The sequence below is a fragment of the Mus pahari genome, chromosome 16 (genome assembly GCF_900095145.1).
Source record: "Mus pahari chromosome 16, PAHARI_EIJ_v1.1, whole genome shotgun sequence".
Classification (NCBI taxonomy): domain Eukaryota; kingdom Metazoa; phylum Chordata; class Mammalia; order Rodentia; family Muridae; genus Mus; species Mus pahari.
This window is the reverse complement of record NC_034605.1, coordinates 55635389-55649515: the sequence shown is the minus strand read 5'-3', so window position 1 is coordinate 55649515 and position 14127 is coordinate 55635389. Positions and strand designations below refer to the sequence as shown.

General features: G+C 50.3%; 1 protein-coding gene across 1 annotated transcript in view; it reads left to right on the top strand.

The window, feature by feature from the left end:
* Auh (AU RNA binding methylglutaconyl-CoA hydratase) overlaps positions 1-14127 on the top strand; it is a 93957-nt gene that overhangs the window by 76134 nt on the left and 3696 nt on the right. Inside the window, exons 7-8 of the mRNA XM_021215674.1 lie at positions 11988-12175; positions 13377-13427. Coding sequence (XP_021071333.1) covers positions 11988-12175; positions 13377-13427 — 239 coding nt within the window. The remainder of the gene's footprint in view (positions 1-11987; positions 12176-13376; positions 13428-14127) is intronic.

The following is a 14127-nucleotide window of genomic DNA, read 5'->3' as shown; positions in this document are numbered from 1 at the left end:
AGGCGCACACGTTACCATAGGGAAGGCGCACACGTTACCATAGGGAAGGCGCACACGTTACCATAGGGAAGGCGCACACGTTACCATAGGGAAGGTGCACATGTTACCAGGTTGTTTTCCAGTTCTACTGGTGGTCAGTGCCACAGTCAGCCTCTGCCAAATAGGGGGTGGGTGGTAGCCGGGGAGGCGGCTCCGTCTGTACAGTGAGTGCCGTGGAAGTCTGACCACCCAAGTTCAGATTCCCATCTTAAAAAGCAGGGTGTGGTGGTGTGTGTTTGTGATCCCAGCCCTGGGGACACAGAGGCAGGGAGATTCCTTGGACCTCTCTGAGTATCTGAGAGACATCTGTGTGCAGAAGCAATGAGCAAATCCTAGCCTCTTAGGTGAGCAGAAGGTCAGAACCAGGACTGTACAGTGCACAGTGGGCCCGCTGAGTGATGTAGCTGACGGGTCCCTTGGCAGGACGGTCTAATGTGACTACACAGTTAAAACAACACGTCAGGGAAATCAGGAGAACCTGCAGCCCAGCCCTCCAGTGGCATTAAGGACTGAGGTGGGTGAGTGGATGGGTGGGTGGGGCTTGTGAGCTGGGGAGTCACAGTCTGGATGCATCCATCTGTAGACTCTCCCCCAAGAAGGCAAAGAAGGTCAGGGTAGTTTTCTGACCTTCTGCATTTGATCTAGAGTGTGGATTGCAACCACTTTGGGAGTTGAACAACCCTTTCATAGGGTCACCTAAGACCGTCTACGTATCACATATTTATGTTATGATTCATAACCATAGCAAAATTGTAGTTATGAAGGAGCAGTGTTAAGGTCAGGGGTCACCACCACAAGAGGAACTGTATTGGAGGGTTGTAGCATTAGGGAGGTTGAGAACCACCGGCTTAGAGACTTCTCCCTCTCCTTAATTCTCGGAGGAAGGGAATAATAGAGACTATAAATTTTATGGAACCCTTAAATTTTTTTAAACTCTCCTTAATTTTGTTTTTAAGGAAAAGGAGACGGTAGCTGAAGCACACTTTAGGTGTGGCTTTTGTGCTTGTCTGTAATAGCTGTAATTCAAGTTGTGTGTCTGCATGTGTTTCACACCGCTGCTGCTTCACTGCTACGGCTGTGTGCAGGCAGCCCACAGAATCAGTCTGGCTGACAGGATAACTCCCTAGATTCCCGTAGGACTGCTTCCTCTGTCCCCAGCCACTCTGTGCCTTCTGCTGAGCCCTGTCTGGGTCAGTGTTCAGAAACAGTATGTCCTTTGCCTCATTTTCTTCTGTACCATTTACCTGCAGTTCCTATCCCGTAGGCAAGCCAGCTTTGTCACCGAGGGCCAAGAGCAGAAGGGTCACCGCGCTGATAAGGATGTGCTTGTGTGAACCCCATCCAGGCACAAGGCCCCTGCCAGCCATTTCAGTGCGCACTTGCTGACCTGCGCCAAGCTCCTTTTCCCAGCTCCGTCTGCTATTCACAGTGTGGCTCGATTCTTGTGCTCACGTTTCTAATAACTATAGGCATTTTAGAATGTAAACCTTTTATAGTAAGGCTTGTGTCAGAGACAGCCCGTTGGGAAAGAGCCCTGGTGTGCTGATTGTCCCCATGCAAAGAGTAAATGTCAGCTTCCGTGTCTCCCCCGGACAGAAATAACAAATGCAGATTGAAGACCCAAGTGTAGAAACCCGAAGTGAAAACTCACAACAAAGGTCAGGGGAAAGCAAGCTTTCTGCTCTCAAGTCAGCAAGTAAGATTTCGGAATTATCAGGCACCAAAAGTGTCATGCAGTTGAGAACATAGAGATGTGTGGCCTTCTGTGCCCCACTGCACCCCAGAGTTTGTCATTACAAGTATACCCAACTTGAGGCCACAAACATTGGAGACTGTGTTCTGAGCTCGTGTGGATTGTCTGTCTCCTTGTCGTTCTTCCACGTACATTACAGTACGGCATCTCCTGCATAGTGTTCCGTTTGTCTAATCATCTACAGACAGCTTGTGCATGTGCAGGAGAACTAACATCCGATGTACTGCATTGTTTACATGAGGGACTTGAGAATTTACCGGCAGCTAAACCAGGGGTCCTGGGACTATTTCCCTGACCTGCAGGGCAATAGCCAGATCCATCTAAATGAAAAGCTCCGCTATCAGAAGATACTGTTATGGTTGGGGCCGGTGCGGGTGTGTGTGTGTGTGTGTGTGTGTGTGTGTGTGTGTACACTACAGGGGCCTGACTGATGGAGGACCTTGTGTCTGCAATATGTAAAGAGCCCTTGAAACTCACTAGGAGGGAAATTAAATTGGTTGAAGAAAGAGTCAGGAGATTGGAGCACATCTCTCTAAGCGGAGGGCAGCAGATAAGAGCATGAGGAGGTACTGAATCTCTGTAGTCACAGGCATACAGACTCACATGCAGGTGCTGTGGTCAGAGCGCTAGCTGGGCAGACTCAGGTGCTGCCATCCACAGTCAGGGCTGGGCACTGCTGTTGGCCTGGGGTATCTGGAACTTTGATGCACTGCCTGTGAAATGGTAGACACAATTTAGGGAACACTTCAGATTTTTGTCCCTCCACCTAAGCAGTGTGGCAGCATCTGGCCTGTGACAGTGGACTGTGTGAGTCTCCTGCACAATTATTTTTACAGCTGCAGGAACATCACCCTTGCTTTCTCCTCCATTGCATCATCCGTGTGCCCTACCCTGTGTAGTTACACATGGACTTTATTTTCTTTTCTTTGCAGTTAAAATAATGTCACGGCAGTAAGCTTTGCATACTGTGTCACAGTGTGTCACAGCACGTCCCCAAGACTGGGCTAGCCTGAACTCTGAAGGGTAGGTGTTCCAAGGGGCTGTGGCGATCCTGCTAGCCCCCTTCCCCGACCTTAGGTAGACGCTGGTCTGACACATGACCAGGCTGTTTAGAGTCTGTGTACCTCGCCCCTCTCTTCCCTAGCCAGATTGGCATTTTAATGTCTATTTGAGGCTTTGCCCTCTCTCCGTTTTAGCCTGCTAGTTTCCGTTTCAGGATTTCTTGCTATGAGGAGTCGGGTCCTTGTCTGAATGTTTCCATTGGCAATGCTTTTCTCTTGTTTGCTGGATTCCCCCTTTGTCCTCTTAAGCTTTACACAGGTTGGTTTTGTTAGTGCACAAGTACGCGTTACTGGTTCCAGTTATTATGAGCAAGGGCCATTGTCTGGGTCCACTCACGTGTCTGGTCAGCCAGACTGTGCAGGACAGCTGGGTGGGAGGCCTGGTCCCTGTGCCCCGCATCCTCCCGCAGGCGGGTGCTGACACAGGGCCAGAAAGAAGAACACCTGCAGGTAGAGCCCAACCCTGGCTGGGTCTACACACGTGTGCTTTCTTTCACACCTGGCTGGCGCATCATTGCTGTGGATGTGAGCAGGAGCAAGAGCAGCCTGCCAGGGAGGGCAGTGACAGTCTCCACAGCCTGAGGTAGGTGCATTGCAGAGGGAGGAGTGGCCACTGACCGGGCCTGTGATTTATGTCTGCGTACAGGAGGTTAGTGACTGATGAGCTGGTTCCTGTTTTCTGTTGGCATGTATGCACTATTCGTGATTACAGTTTTGGTATTTTATTGACGTTCTGTATATGTGCCTATGTGTGTGGTGTATGTGCGGTGTGTGGTGTATGTGTGTATGGGGGGGGATATGTGTGTGTGTGGGATCTGTGTGTGTGTGGTGTACTTTGGTCATTTCCCTCTTTGGTCCCCCTCTCTTTCCCAGTACTCCACTTCCTCTTATCAGGTCGTCCCTTCTGCATGTCCCCCCTTCCACATGAGAGGAGGGTGTGAGCAGGCCAGCGTGCAGTGTTTGTCGTTCTGAGTCGAGCTTATTTCCCTTAGTGTGACATCTCCAGCTCCATCCACCTTGTGGCAGACACCATGATTTCTCTCCTCTTTATGGCCGAATAGCACCCCAGTGCATGCATATCACAGGCCTTCTTTCTCCGTTCTTCCGCTGATGGCACCAGTGCAGGCCATGGCGTGGCTGTTGTGACTGGTGCCACAGTAAGCACATCTGTGCAGGCATCTCTCTCATCTGCTCCTGTATTCCTGTGGGTGCCATGGTGAGTGGTGTGCCTGGGTCACAGGGGAGATGCACAGTCCCTTTAGTGTGCTCCTGGGTAAGCACAGCCCCCCCAGCCCCCAGCAGTGTAGAGCTCAGAGGATAGGCTGGCACTGTGGCAGGGGTGGGACTGCCCTGTCTTCCAACCTGCTGCCCATACACTCAGCAGCGTAGCTGAGGGGCTGGTCGTGAGATGTGGGCAAAATGGAAACGTGCCAGCCGTAGGCTAACCTCCAGGTATGCTCCAAAGGAGTTCGGAATATCAAAGCGCAAAAGCGTGAGCTCAAACTGCAGCATTGCCAACCCATGAACTACCTCTGAGTTTCCCATGATGCTGCGCTCATCTAGGGAACTGTGGACGGGGATGGGGGCTTCCCTTTTAGCCTGGGGCAGGCACAGGGAGCTGACACTCGCGCTAGGAATGGGTTTTCCCGGTGGGTTAGGTGAGGATTAAGGTGCTCTGGGGTCCACTTTGTTTCTGTTTGAGTGAACCGTGGAATGCTGTTTGCCTTGCTTTTCTGTTTCTCTTGAGATGTGACTCAGAGTTTTGAAAACCTGACCAGTAGTTGGATATGGTTTACAAAAATAACGTTTCCAGTAAGTCCGAGTTGCCGCCTCCTATGCCCCAGAGAAAGCTCACCTGCTCTCTTAATGCAAAGCAGCTGCAGACTGCCTCTGCAGGAAGGCTTTCCTGTGCTGGCATCTCCAGAGAGCCCAGTGGTTTCCCTGGTGACCAGTAGCCCTGACTGGTCCGTCCTGGTGACCTCTGGAGCATGGTGCTTGTTGACGTTTGCTCGTTAGCTCTGTTTTTCAGCCGGCAGCTCCACGTGGACTGTTCCAAACACGTGACCTCAGAGAGTTCACAGTGACAGTGTGACAATGGCCAGGCCTTAAAACGATGTATAGTAGGGAGGGTATGTCTCCATGCAGTGTGTGTGGGGAGCAAGCTGACCCCCAAGAGGCACAGATGATGCCCCTCTCCCCTCCAGCAGCACTTGCTGGCTGATCTGAGCTCAGCTCTTCACTCAAAGCTTTCTGCCACTGTCTTCACTCAAAGCTTTCTGCCACTGTCCCTGATGTTCCAGGGATGGCACGGTCAGTTTCAGACTTTCCCTTCGTTACGCTCCCCGAGCCTCTGTCCATCAAAGGAGAACTAGATGGGGAGTTGTAAGGCCCTGGCCCCTTATGGTGAGGTAAAGCAGGAGAGCCGATCTCTCACCATCTACTCATGAACACGCACGTGTGTGCACGCATGGTTTGGTCACTGCAGTTCTGTGAGCCTAGGTTTTCAGTGTGACATGTGAGCACAGTGACAACTTGGCCTTCTTGGATTGTCACAGACATAGCTGTGTGGTGTGCAGGCAGCTCTCGTCAGATGCTAGTGTGTGTTCTTGATAATTCCGCTAATCCAGAATCCTGTGGTTTTCGCTGTATGACCTACTTTTGTTAGGAAAAATTAAACTCTTCATGTCTTCATCTCTGAGTCATTGTTTGGTTGTATTTTGGAAACATTAATTTTTTTTCCATGTTCCTTTTTTCAATAATATTTTGCTGGCTGGATGGTAACGCCTGGCATTTGTGAGAAGAAAGTATGTAGTGACTAGGTTTGAGGCAGAGTATGTGTCTGCTCCTAAGCATGCCTAGCTGTGTCTTAAGCCCTTGGGTCTCTCGCTGAGGGAAGCTCCCCCACCTAGCTCCAATGCTAATGTGGTAATAGCTCTTCATGTGTGTGTTCTGCATCATGCATGTGCCACATCATGTGCGTGCACCATGTCATGTATGTGTACTGTGTCATGTGCAGGCATCTCTCTCATCTGCTCCTGTATTCCTGTGGGCGCGATGGTGAGTGTGTACCATGTCATGTGTGTGCTCTGTGTTATGTATGTGCACCACATCATGTGTGCATACCATGTAACATGTGTACACCATGTAACATATGTACACTGCATCATATGTACATGCTGTGTCATTTACTCCTCATTGTCACGGGCAGGTCCAGAAGCTGTGCCTTCACGTTACTCTCCCCATTTCCTTGTGTTTTAAAGAGGACTCGTTAGCATGTTGTTTCCCCTTCTTCCTCAGCCTGGGAAGGATGAGGATCATTGCTGGGTTTTGAAAGCTCTGAAGGTTTTCTAGAAAGAGATGGAGGAAGGCACTTGTTGGTGTTGCACGGTCTGCCCTGTTGGAAGGGATGATCAGCCCCAGAGGCTTACTCAGTGGGGTGACATCCCTCGGAGAGGTTGTTAGACTGTGACCTCTCTCTCCCTTGTGTCTTAACTCTCTTGAATCACTCCACTGAGTCACACCATGCCAGGAGGCAACCCTCACACCTTGTACATCGGTGCGGGACCTGGAATGTTGGCCGGAGGCAGAGGGAGCCTTCAGCAAAGGCCTGCGACCCAGAGAGGCTTGGAGCCAGACAACAGGCACAACAGGACAGGAACTTCCTGGGTTCCTGACCTACAGAACCTGGGAGACGAGGGATGTTGTTTTCCTTGGTAGAGTCCTGTGCTGTGCACCATAGCTGACTACCACAGCCCTGTCATCTGGCCATAGGAATGAAGAAACCTCTTCTCGGTAAAGAGCTTAGTAAAGACACAGTTACCACTGAGCTGAGTTTGGAAATACTATTGCATAATTGGTTTTCAACATTTAAGATGTAAGGGGTGAGGGAACTGGAGAGATGGCTCAGCAGTTACGAGTACTATCTTGTAGACACCCAAGTTCAGTTTTTAGCACCTAGATGGTGGCACCCAGCTACAAGGGGCGATCCTCTGGTCTCTGTATGTCCATTTGCACACATACACAGGCACACACACAGAGGCACACACACACACTTTTTTAAAATGTAAGGAAAACACCGAACACAGTGATAAGCAGAGTTCTCAGAGTAGCCTGGCTGTGTGGCAGCTCATGCCAGCAGCAGTCAGCTATAGTCAATGTGAAAGCTGTGCTTCCAGCAAAGCCGCTGTGTCCAAGAACCTCAGGCAGGTTCCTTTAGGGCCAGGTTCCTCTGTGTCATGTTATACATACAAAACACCTGTTCTATTTGGTAGACTTGGAATTCATCACAGAAAGAGACCCGGGCTCTTGGTGCTTGTCATAATCTATAACACGTTCGTGTAAATAGGAATTGAAATGGGGGAGTGCCACATGGGAGAGTAGACATGGTCACAGGCATGTTGTGGCATGATGCCTTATGCCGGCAGCTTGAGGGAGCTAGCTGGTGCCATACAGGCTTCAGTGGCTCCCTCTTCCTGCCAGCAGCTTCTTTGGGCTGCTGCCCCCAAGAGCTTCAAGCCACATGGGGTGATATGGTGATGATGAAGGCCTACTGCCTGCAAGGTCTCCGCTTACATGAGACTTTTGGACTCCGCTTGGCTTGGGTAAGAAGCAGCCATCGTGAGGTAGCCATTTGTTCTCTGGATAACCCGGAGACCCTCCTGGAGTTCAGCCTGCAGACTGCACGTGGTGCAGAGCGCTCTGGGCTGCTGGGTAGCAGCTGGAAATGGCCAGAGTGCGCTTCGCCCGTCCATCTGGTCTGCAGCAATGTGCTTCTAGAACATTGAGAGATATGGGGCCGATTGCAGCTTAGGGTGTAGCTCTGAGGCTGGGCTCTCACCACAATTAACAAGGTCCTGGGTTAGAGCCCCAGAAATCACAGAACGAGAAGCTAAGACCCTGAGAGCGATGTCTCAGCAAATGTTTTTTGTTAAAGACAGAAAAGTACATAGAAACATTTGAGAAGCGTCGTTTTGTCTGTAATGAGTGAAAGTCCGGTGTGTCTTCCACTGACAGTGTATAGGCACTATTAGAAAGGCTTGGCGCACACCTTTAATCCCAGCACTTGGGAGGCAGAGGCAGGCAGATTTCTGAGTTCGAGGCCAGCCTGGTCTACCAAGTGAGTTCCAGGACAGCCAGGGCTATACAGANGCCAGCCTGGTCTACCAAGTGAGTTCCAGGACAGCCAGGGCTATACAGAGAAACCCTGTCTCGAAAAAACCAAAAAAAAAAAAAAAAAAAAAAAAGAAAGGCTTGTAGTAAGTAATGAATTCTGAAACTTTAAAGCTGCATTACATCGCCTCATTTGCTGCCAGTTGCCTACCTGACCCTGTGAAGATAACTGATGTGTAAGCTGCGTCTTCCCGCCCAGTCCTTAAACATTTTAGTTTTTCTAGGTGAGGTGTCGGCAAGAGCCAGGCAGAGCTCCCTGGGTGGTTCAGGACATTTTGCCAGCCGTTCATCCGACCGTCCATCCATCCATCCATCTGCCAGCCAGTTGATTTTTTTCTCCTCATATGTTCTGGCATTGGGCTCCCCACACCCATTGCCTTACAACATGCCCAAAGCATGGATGGTAGAGCGCATTCGGATGCTCAGCTGGTCACAGATCGAAGGTTACACATGGCAGTTGTTTTTATGTGATTGTGACACAGAGAACGTCGGTGGTGTGAGCACGGGGCCTGGTCTACTGAGAAGGCTTTGTCTGAAACCTCTGACACGGCTCTGTGTGTCTGTTGCACCGAAGGGCACCTGCTGCCGTGTGGGGCTCTCTGTGATGAGAGAGGATTTATAAGGAGTTCAGGAGTCAATGGTCACTGCTAATTTTGTTGGTAAAATTTCTTGCTATGCCCTGTGTAGCTTTCAACCCAAAGTCCCTGTGCCAAGTGTACCCCTTTGTTAGTATAGATTCTTTCCCTATGAAGTCAAGAGGAGGGAGAGATGAAGGACAAACCAGCCCGGCCGAGCTTGACACTTTTACAGTTTACATTTCGTACCAGATGGCTCCAAATTATGTTCAGTTGTTTGTATATTACGCTGTAATTGATTGTGAACTGTCAAAGCTTTCTTAAGGGAAGTTGCGTCTGTCTGCTGTCTGCACTTAGCCTTGAGGGCTGCGGTATGGGAGAAGAGCTGAAGTCTCCACTGTCAGCTCACCACTGACCCGAGATCTTGGCCTGTCTAAAGCAGCCAAGGTTACAGCAGGTGGCAACTTACTGGGCTGAAAAATCCTATTTCTCCCCTAGCCAAAGCTGGCTCCGCCTTAGCCTCTGCCTGTCCTATGTAGCGCCTTAGCCTCTGCCTGTCCTATGTAGCGCCTTAGCCTCTGCCTGTNCCTTAGCCTCTGCCTGTTCTATGTAGCGCCTTAGCCTCTGCCTGTTCTGTGTAGTGCCTTAGCCTCTGCCTGTCCTATGTAGCGCCTTAACCTCTGCCTGTCCTATGTAGCGCCTTAGCCTCTGCCTGTCCTATGTGGCGGACCCTCAGAAGGCTGTAATCTAGGGGGTTTTGATGCCTTCCATTAAATAATGGAGATCATAGTCAGGTCTGACATTTCCAGTGTACTTCCATCCCACTCAAATAACGTGTAAATGTGAAGTGTCGGTGATGCGACCAAATCTGTCTTGCCCATCAAGCTTGTGACTGCTGATTGTCTACCCACTTCCACCCTACGGAAAGCAGAGGCCCAGTTTCATTCCTCATCCCCCCGCTCCCCCAGAGCTGCCAGTGAGTAGTCACAAGCACGAGTGACGGGCCGCTGTCTCATTACGACCCCCCCAAGTGGAGTGCTTCTATTGGCCTCCTCCCTTTCTTTCTGCAAGGTTTCAGCAGCCATTCGGGGCCCCCGAGCTGCCCTAGAGACCAGAAGAAAAAAGGGTGACAGACAGCAGTGGAGGAACACAGAGGGAATCTGCTTACGAGCTTGCAGAAGCTCTTTGTCATCTTTATGCATCCTTGAGTGAGAAAACTAGTCCCCCAAATGTTTGGGTTTGGCTTACTGGGCTGCAGATAGCAGTTAAGCCAGGATGGAAAACCGTGTGTGCATGCCTTGCTGAAGAGGCCGCAGTGAGTGGACAGTGAGAAGATTGAAGATTTCGGGGATCACATGGAACGCTGAGTGAGGGAGCCCCCACCCCTGACTCACCCTGGAGACATAAACCTCAGCTCGGCACAGAGGAGTGGCTGTCCCACATTCTCTCAGGCACCTCAGAGCAGAAGCGCTGCGTGAGCGTGGGTCAGGACCTCACCAGGGCCCACTGGCTGCCACCATCCGTGGCTTCAGCCTCAGTAGGAAACTCACAGCGTTGTCAAGTATCCAGTAGGTTAAAATCTGCAAGTTAGGAGTGATTTTTAAGGATTAAAATGTTCTCGGTTGGGGCCAGAGAGATGTCTCAGTGGTTAAGAGCCCTACTGCTCTAGAAGAGGACCTAAGTTCAGTTCCCAGCATACATTAGGGCAGCTCACAGCCACCCGCAGCTCTCAGCCACAGCAACTCATGGCCACCCGCAACTCGAGCTCCAAGGGATCTGACCCCTCTTCCTGGCCTTTTCCCTAGAAGATGCTGCACTGAGTTGGTCTATGGGTTGATTGATGTGTTAGCCCCTGACCTGTGCTTACCCTCAGCTGAGCGGTTGTCCTACTGTCTTTCCTTGGTTTGGCTCTTGGAGCCCTTGAGGACAGAGCTAAGACCAGGTGTGGAATGCTGACTGCAGAGCCAGCTTCCTCAGCAGAGAGGAGAACACATCTGAATGAGGAGGAGAGTTAGTGTGAGAGTGTGTATGTGAGTGAGTGAAAGTGAGAGAGTGTGTGAGTGAATGAAAGTGAGTAAGTGTGTAAGTGAGTGAGTAAGTGTTTGCGTGTAAGTATATGAGTGTGAGCAAATGAAAGTGAGTGTATGAGTGAGTGTGAGTATGAGAGAGAGTGAGTGTGAGTATGTGAGAGTGAGTGTGAGTATGTGAGTGAGTGTGAGAGTGAATGAAAGTGAGTGTGAGTGTGAGTGTATTGAGTGTGAGTGATTGTGAGTGGGAGTGAATGAAAGTAAGAGTGAGTATGTGAGTGTTTGAGTAAGTGTGAGTGAGAGTGAGTATGTGTGAATATGAGTGAGTATGTAAATATAAGTGAGTGTGAGAGTAGTTAAGTGTGAGAGTGAATGAGTGTGAGTGAGTGAGTGAGAGTTGTGAATATGAGTGAGTGTGAGAGTAGGTGAGTGTGAGAGTGTGAGAGTGAATGTATGAGTGAGTGTGAGAGAGTGAGTGAATGTGAGTGTGTGAGTGAGAGTAAGAGAGTATGGGTATGTAAGAGTGGGTGAGTGAGTATAAATGAATGTGAGTGTGAGGGTGAGAGTATGAAAGTGGATGAGTGTGAGAATATGAGAGTGAGAGTGAGTTGTGAATATGAGTATGTGAGTGAGAGTGTGAGTGAATGTACGAGTGAGTGTGAGGGAGTGTGTGAGTGAGTAAATGTGAGTGTGTGAGTGAGTGAGAGAGTATGAGTGAGTATGAGAATGAGAATATGAGAATGAGTGACAGTGCATGTGAGTGAGTGGGAGTATGAATGAGAGTGGGTGAGTGTGAGAGTGTGAGACTGAGTGTGAGAGTGAGTGAGGGTAGGAGTGTGTATGAGTTAGTGAGCGTCTTCAGCAGTGGGGAGACCTTCCTTCAGGAACAGTGAAGGGTTTTCGTCTTAGTTGCTTTCATTTCTACTGAATTAGAATGCGCGTAGAGTGCACACCGGCAAGGATTCTCACAGGTTTATGAAGTGAACTTGTCAGAACTTGCTGACTTCTTCCCAGGCTAGAACAAAACCTCCAGGGAACCGTTCCTGGTAGGTGGCTCCCTGGTGGCCCTGCTTGTCTGCTGCTTGTTGCTGGCATGGCATTGGCTGTTGCCAGGGCTGGGAGCAGGGCCTGTCTTCGCCAGACCTGCCTTGCCTGAAGAAGGTACCAGGTGTCCAGGTGCCCACACCATTCCGTGACGTGGTGTTCTGGTGACGTGGTGTTCTGGCGTGCTTTCTGTGTTGTCGAGGTGGTAACTCCAGACACCCCGGCCTTTCCTGAAGCACGTATTATCGTCCGGCCCTGTTTTAATTTTAGGACTTAACTTCAAATCATCGAGTGCTGTCTTTCTCTCCTCCCCCTTCAGGAGGAACACAGAGATTACCACGTGCCATTGGGATGTCCCTGGCTAAGGAACTCATCTTCTCTGCCCGAGTTCTTGACGGTCAAGAAGCCAAAGCTGTGGGCTTGATTAGCCACGTGTTAGAACAGAACCAGGAAGGGGATGCAGCCTACAGGAAGGCGCTGGACCTGGCGAGAGAGTTTCTACCTCAGGTACCGTGAGAGCACCTGTGGGTGTCCACTTGAGATCAAGCGTAGCACCCATCTCACGCACTGAGTTGGCCCTGTCCCGCCTCTCAACTAAAACAGTTAAAATTAAGATTTGAAAGGAATCTGAGGGTTGCGTTGTATTACCAACAGACACACACACATAGAGTGTAACTTCCTAGTAAATTGTCTTTGCTTGTATACCAACTCAGTACTCTAACCTAAGACATCTCTGTGGAGAGAGGGGGAAGGAGGGAACACGGCCTCATATCCAGGCATGTGGAACGACACTGCATCCTAGCAAGTCAGGGGACCATGTGTACACATGCCCAGGGAGGGCAGGGTTTGCCGCTGGTGTCTTCCTCCACCTCATATATCGGAGAGGGATCTCTTTCTTGGGCCCTGAGCTTTATAGTTCATCTTACCTGTCCAGTCAGCGCAGTCTGCTTGTTTCTGCCTCCCCAAGTGCTGCCACGCTAACCTGCTATCCCTGTGTGTTGGAGATGTGAGCTCCCAGTAAGCCTGTTACCCACTAAGCCTTCTCCAGAGCCTCACCATGTTGTATTTTAATATAAAAGGCCATTCACTTTGAAATACAGCAAGTGAATGCTCACCTCGTGTAGACGGATGTAAATCAAGATCAGAGAACTCCGCTCTGGCTGGAGAGGACGGCTGCCTCTAGGGTAGCGACGGCAGCTGAGCTTCCACAGTAGTGAAGGCTGCTGCTGCCGTTCTCAGAGAGGGTGTCTGGCTCTTCCCTCCATAACCCAGACGTACCCAAGGGCACATGCCTATGTGTCCCACTGTCACTGCAGTCAACTGTTCATGCTGAAGCAGGAGAGGTACCAAATCCAGAAGCTTGGCTCGGAGCCCCCTTGACAGCTCCAGCTCATCTCCAGCCTGACCTGGCATTGCCGCTGGTTAGTATGGTGGTGAGCCAGGCCAACCTCTGTGCTCCCCTTCCTTCACTTGTGAGGACAGTAACTGAGGTGGGCTGGGCACTCAGAGGACGCTCACCTTCTGCTACCTTCAAGACCCAGTTTGATCAGTGACAGCCACTCCGGAGTTGAAGCTCAGAAAATGAGTTTAGCATCTGAGCTGCCGTTAGCCGATCTATGGTCCAGCACTGGGAGTATGTGAATTACACTGAGGAGTTCCTCATAATTTGCATTAAGTATTAATTAGAGCTTTTTTCTTTGAATTTCAGGGGCCTGTTGCAATGAGAGTGGCCAAACTAGCAATTAACCAAGGGATGGAGGTGAGTGCCGAGGGGGAAGGTGGCCGCTCCGCAGAGCCAGTCTTCCATGTTATTTCCAAGTCTCCCGAGTACAGCTGTTGCCATGGTGATGGATGTTGCTGGGGTTCCTCCTAGGGCCATAGCTGCAAAATTCAGGGGACCCCTACAGCTATGGAGCCTTATTCCTTTTGACATTGCTTTAGTGGGGTCATCAGCCAGGCCCTGGGAAACAGACCCCTCACCCAGACCACACCTGTATCAGTAATTCCTGGAGGGCCGCTTGGCTCCACGCCGTGTATTGCTTTTTACCTGGAATCTCAGAGTATGTGTGCAGGGAGAGCCAGTGAGCCCAGGCTGGTCTGAGGGGGTTGGGTGTCACACTGGGAACACAGATTTGAAGGAGAAGGGTCTTAGACTAGGAGAGCGGCAGATAGTGCAGTCTCATAAGCTGTGGGGGTGAGGGACAGAGAGAGGGAGAGGGGTGTGTGTGTGTGTGTGTGTGTGTGTGTGTGTGTGTGCACGCGTGCTCACAAATGTGTTAATTTGCTTGCACATGCATTTGTTTGCACCAAAGAAGAGTGCATGTGTCCTCTTTCAGGCCGCATGTTACTACTTTAAGATAGGGTCTTTTCTTGAACCTGGAGCTGTTTGTTGCTGCTGTTGTTATTGTTGGTTGTTTGTTTGTTTTTGGGTCTTGTTGTTTGGGTTTTTTTTTTTTTTT